We start from the raw sequence: 5573 nt of genomic DNA on the forward strand, positions 1-5573 counted from the left end.
AAGTATTTACAAATCAGCTACATAATTCTTTTCCTATATTACTACCTATCTTTAGCAGCAACATTTCATCTTCTTTTGAAGTTACACATATGATGCAACCTTTCAAACATGACATGGTGTCACTTTGTTCAGGATGATACATATAAACCAAAGATTTTTTTGTGTGTGTGCTTATATGCTGAAAAAAATTATGTACCTTTTAATAAATACATTTAAAGATTTTTCTTTTGCTAATATTGTCTTCAACTGTTGCAGATGCTAACAAAACAACTGGAGGTATTAGGATTGGCTGAGAAACCTCAGTTGGTTACTCGCTTTCAGGAAGTTTTCCGATCCATGTGGTCTGTGAATGGTGATTCTGTCAGTAAAATTTATGCTGGAACTGGAGCCCTTGAAGGAAAAGCTAAGGTAAAGTAGATTTTATTAAGAAGTTCAGCTATATTCAGTATGGGTTTTAAAAAGTTCTGTTGTTAATGTAACAACTATGAGATTTTCTTTTTTAAAATGTGCTTTTGTTGTAATCCTAAAAAAAACAACCACCAAACAAAAAACCTAACATAAGAAGGTTGGTTATGTTGATACCCAGATCTTGCTTCAGTATATCCTTTCTCAGCCATGCCCATACCTCCCAGATAACACCATTCTGTAGGAAAGGATGAGGCTCAAAACTTTCATTTCTTTAGATCATAGTTCAGAAAAATGTATATTCAAATCAGCTTTAGATTCTTTGAATATTCTCATTTTTCTCTGTGTACCTCTGCCTCCTGTTGTTTCAGTTTCATTCACTGTATCTCCTTTCTTTTAAAATGTGTTTCACTGGACATTGTTGTTTGTGCTTTTAGAATTTTTATTAACATCTTTATTAACAGTGTTAAAATTAAACAGGTTGCAGCTGGGTGTTTTTTGTTTGCATGTCCCTCCAGCTATTTCTTTTTAGTTTTGCAATTACTGAAAAAAACCCAAATTCTGTTTCTACCTTGCTTTCTAATGTTGTGATAGCAATTCCGTACTACATGACAGTGTAATGAATGCTCTGTTCCTCTTCAACTTGTTTTGTCTTTGTTGATGCCTGGGTTGTTCAGATTTTCTAATGCTGTCTTTTATTTTTCTTTTAACAATGTTGCTTTTTTTTGTTTCCATATTCTCTCTCTTACAAGGTGATACCTGTCAAGACAAACAAATGTTGAACCATAGTGATTTTTGCCCTTAGTTCCTCCAAGAATTTATTTTCATACCGTTCTTTCTATTCAAGGATGTGCTGCTTCTCATTCCATATTGTATACTACGTACTCGCACTCAGCTGTTTCGTTTTTCCACCACTTGTTCATTCGGACCATATCAGGGCCCTTCCCTGCACATGTACAAGGCATTGCAGTAAGCCACATAAAAAGAAAATAAGTAAAATAGACTTGTTGATTATTCTACCCTGAATTGGTACATACAAGACAATTGCTTGTATTTTAGCATAGAGTGGAATTTGGTTAAAGATGTTTAGTTCTATTTTCTTGCAAAAAAGTCACCCAGACCATCAGGAAAACTACAGTAAGTATTTTATGGGGTGTCTCCCCTTCTCCTGACTTTCTCATTCAACCTTACTTGTTTCTTTTCCTAAGTTACTAGTTTTCTGCCATTCATTTGGCTACTTAAATTTTTTACTTTGTAAAATGTGTTTACTGTATTTACACTTCCATTTTCAATGTTTAAAACACAGAGTACATTTACTCTGCTGTCTTTGTAATAACACAGGATCCCTGCCCTGGTCCAACTGTTAATGAGTATCACATCTCATAAATCAAACACAGTGTCCCTGATGGAAGTCCATCTATTTGAAGAGGATCTTTCATACTTGCAAAGCCATACAGTATTTGGCATTGTTTCAGTGAAACCTGACCAGGTCACTACTCAATATGTTCTTGAGTACTCTGATAATGTGTTTTAAAATGTAGGTTTTTCAATTGTTACTTGTATTCTCATTTCTCAAATGAAAAGTTTCATGGTTAAAATTATTCCCTTTCTTGCTTGTCAGTTTGATCCTTCAAAGTCCAAGAGTACTTAGAAGTAAAAATATGGAAATTTAGGATCGGAGAAAAAAATTTTAACCTTAAATGTGTTAATATGCATTTCTATACTGAAAAACAGTCCTTTTTGAAGTATTATAATACTTGTTACATCTAACTCCTTACCTGCTCTTTCTCTTGCTTTCTCTGGGTTCCTTTCAATTAATTGCCTGATATGTGAATGGTGAGTGTGTTTTTTGGATCATGTCATAAATTGTACATTGTCTGAGAGAATGGGAGCAGCATCCTATTAAAATCCTATTGCAATAGTATGCTCCCCAACACCTCATCCACATTGTCTTCCAAAAATCATGGTGCTGATTTACTACTACTTATCCTTGACAAAAATGTACTTTCTTTCTTGTTGTGTTGTACAATTCATAGAACTCAATGATGGGTTAGTTTTGTAGTTTTCTTAAGCTTTAGTCTTTTTTTCTTATGCATTTAAGAGACCTTCATGAACAATGCAAGCTGTAAACTTGGAGTATTTTTTATAATAACATAATACCATGCAGCATCCCTGATGGATTACGGTCTATATTTCTTATACATGCAATAGCATGTGTTTACATACACGTCACAGGCAAGGTACACTTACATGCATAAGACACAGTAAACCAAGTAGTCAAGATAATGTCTTTGTGCCTGTCGTCAGTGCTGTGTACACAGATTAACACTGCTGGTTTTTGAATCAAGTATGAGACTGCATGACGTGTTGATCACATTATCCTCTAGGTGTCTGACCCACAGGGAGTATCTGTAGTAGCAGTACATCTCTCAGAGATTCTTGTTTAGTTCAGGTAGTTGGACACTGTTCTTTTGGAGCGCTGTTCAATCGTGCCACTTGTGTGCGGTCTGTGCAACAACAGTGTCTTCGTATGTATGTAGCTATAGATAAGTGTATATGTTCCCTCTGGGATACTGCATGAGACTTGCATGTTATTTTAAAAAGTTAAGGTGTCTTAATAAGTTGACGCTATCTCTTTTTTTAACATGGATATTTCAGAATGTGAATTCTGAACTAATATGCTTATATGTGCATATACGTACATATTCATGTATCATGACATTTGGACTCAAGTGCTTGCTCATCTCTCACTATTTGGGGAAAAGCCCAAAATTCTGTATCATGGTTTAAACATGGCACTATATCAATTTAATTTTTGAAGACCAAGGGTTTAGGGGAAAAAAAATTATTCCCCTCCCTGCAGTATTTTGTTTAATTTAAATAAGTTGAACTTTAATAATCTGGTTGTTAGGTATGCCTTGAAGTTATTACTGTGGTGTTTAGCATTTGGGGTGGGGCGGAAGCACACATAGTACAGTAGGCTCAGAAGACTTATTTAACACTTAGAGAAGAAGATTGCAGTAGATTTTAAAATCGTTAATGCAGTTTACAAATATGTTAGTGAATATTGCCAATGTTATTGTGAGCAGTGTCCAACATAAAATATTTTATACGTGTTCCTCCCTAACAGGCTGGAAAGCTGAAGGATGGTGCTCGTTCTGTGACCAGAACGATTCAAAATAACTTTTTTGATAGCTCCAAGCAGGAGGCCATTGATGTTTTGTTATTGGGAAATACCCTAAATAGTGATTTAGCAGATAAAGCACGGGCTCTCTTAACCACCAGCAGTTTACGCGGTATGTGTCCTTCAGGATTTTAATCTGTCTGATAACTATTTGGTGTAAGAAAGCTGTATGGAGTCTGTTTTCAAAGCAATATTGGAAAGTATAAATGCTATTTTCTGTTCTGTGGGCTTATTAAAAGATGAAAGTTACTTCTGCTTTACTAATATTATCAAATTAACATGCTGCAGTAATTTTTTTTACTGTTTATGTTTTATTGATGTCTGGTGGTGTAATAGGTAAATATTTGTGGAGCATATTTGTCAGAACTTTACTGTCAATGCATGTTAGATATGTTCATTCAGTTCTTCAGATCTATTTATAGCAAGTGTTAATCATGACAATTACATGCTGAATTTGGGAGAAAAATCCCGATTTATAAAAATCTTAAGTTTTTTTTATTATTTGCTAAATGTGTTCCTTAATTTGATCTGTCATGTCAGTAAAGAAATTCTCACCACAGTGTTAAACTAGATGATAGAAAGCTTTTTTTTTTTTTTTCAAGCTTAAGAATGCTGGTATTTATCCTCATTTTGATTTCTAAGGTAGTGAGGAACAAAGGGGTTTTGGTGATGGAAGAAAATTTAAGGTAATAGGAGCTACCAGAAAATTCCTGATTAATTTTTTTTGTGAGAAGTCTTTCCCAGGAACGTGTGCGCCACAGAAGCTTGTCAGGCTGTGGGTGGAATTCTGCATCAAGATCAGAGAGATTTCAATAAGAAACTCAGCTTAGGCAAAGTAGCCATGTGGGACATGGGTGGTCTCGTTACAGGAGAGTGGTTCACCTAAACAGAACAGAGAGCTGAACCACGGCATCCAGCATCCCCAAACAGAGGTGTAGGCTACGTGGTCCCCAGGACTACAGTCGTGTCCCATCCTTCTGCAGGTCTGATGGGCAGGAAAATAGTAAGAAGGCTAGGTGTAGGGCTGTGTTTAGAGTACTCTCCTGGGAGATAAAAAAGAGAGGAGTTAATTCTTGGGCAAAGAAGGAACTTAAATTTGAGTCTTCTTTCCAAGATCCCAGGTAAGAGTGTCATAAATGGTGAGTTATTGCCATTTTTGGGGATTAATAACACTCTTAATTTTTCCTTTCTTTCATTCCCCCCCCCCCCCCCCTTCTTTCTCTTGGACACTTCTCAATCTAGAATGAGAAAAATGTGTCAAAGCTTTGGTGCAAATCTGTGGCACAAGAAAAAAAAATCTGCTCAATTGTAGTCTTCATCTTGTAGATATTTATATATTTCCTGTGTGCAACCTGAAAGGCTGTTTTCCTCTCATTTCTTTACCACAAGGTTTCATGTTTTGTAACTTTTCCTGTATCTGAAACCTGCTAAATCATCCTCACCTCAAAATTAGTTGAAAGTCATTTTCATTTCTTCTCACTTTCTCTGTGAATGCAAGCTGTCCTTTCAATATTTGCAGCTCCTGCCAGCTGAGGAACATTAATCCTTCTTCACTGAACAGAGTGTCTTTGCATTGTCTGCTAGGTGGTGAATTAACTAGTGAGATACTTCATCATATGTAAATACATTAGTAATAAAGCAAGAAAAGAGAATTTGTTAATACTGTTGTGGAACTTTTTAGATTTTGCAGCATAAAAGATGTTCTGTAACTGATGCAAATGGTCATGTGTAATAAATTGTATATTACAACTTGTTCTCTCACGTATTGCTGGAAATTTAAAAAAAACAATTACTTGACTAATTTTTTTTCTTGTTTCCTTCTTACTGCATCCATAGTTTCAGAGCAATCATTACAATCAGGTATAGTATAGTAAATTAAGCTGTAAATATCTGAGCAGCTATTGTTCTTCTCTGGCTTTTTTCTTGTACCTATTGCATAATACTTGGTTGTGGGCTCACATTTTCCTAGTAGTGTTTGGATCTG

The 5573-nt window shown here is 35.4% G+C and overlaps 1 protein-coding gene across 1 annotated transcript in view; it reads left to right on the plus strand.

The window, feature by feature from the left end:
• Positions 1-255: 255 nt before the first annotated feature.
• SYNJ1 (synaptojanin 1) overlaps positions 256-5573 on the plus strand; it is a gene marked incomplete at its 5' end in the record, with an annotated part of 40076 nt that continues 34758 nt past the window's right edge. Inside the window, 3 exons of the mRNA XM_009705909.1 lie at positions 256-408; positions 3536-3701; positions 5426-5449. Coding sequence (XP_009704211.1) covers positions 256-408; positions 3536-3701; positions 5426-5449 — 343 coding nt within the window. The remainder of the gene's footprint in view (positions 409-3535; positions 3702-5425; positions 5450-5573) is intronic.

Source organism: Cariama cristata, unplaced genomic scaffold (assembly GCF_000690535.1).
Source record: "Cariama cristata isolate BGI_N322 unplaced genomic scaffold, ASM69053v1 scaffold36988, whole genome shotgun sequence".
Classification (NCBI taxonomy): Eukaryota; Metazoa; Chordata; class Aves; order Cariamiformes; family Cariamidae; genus Cariama; species Cariama cristata.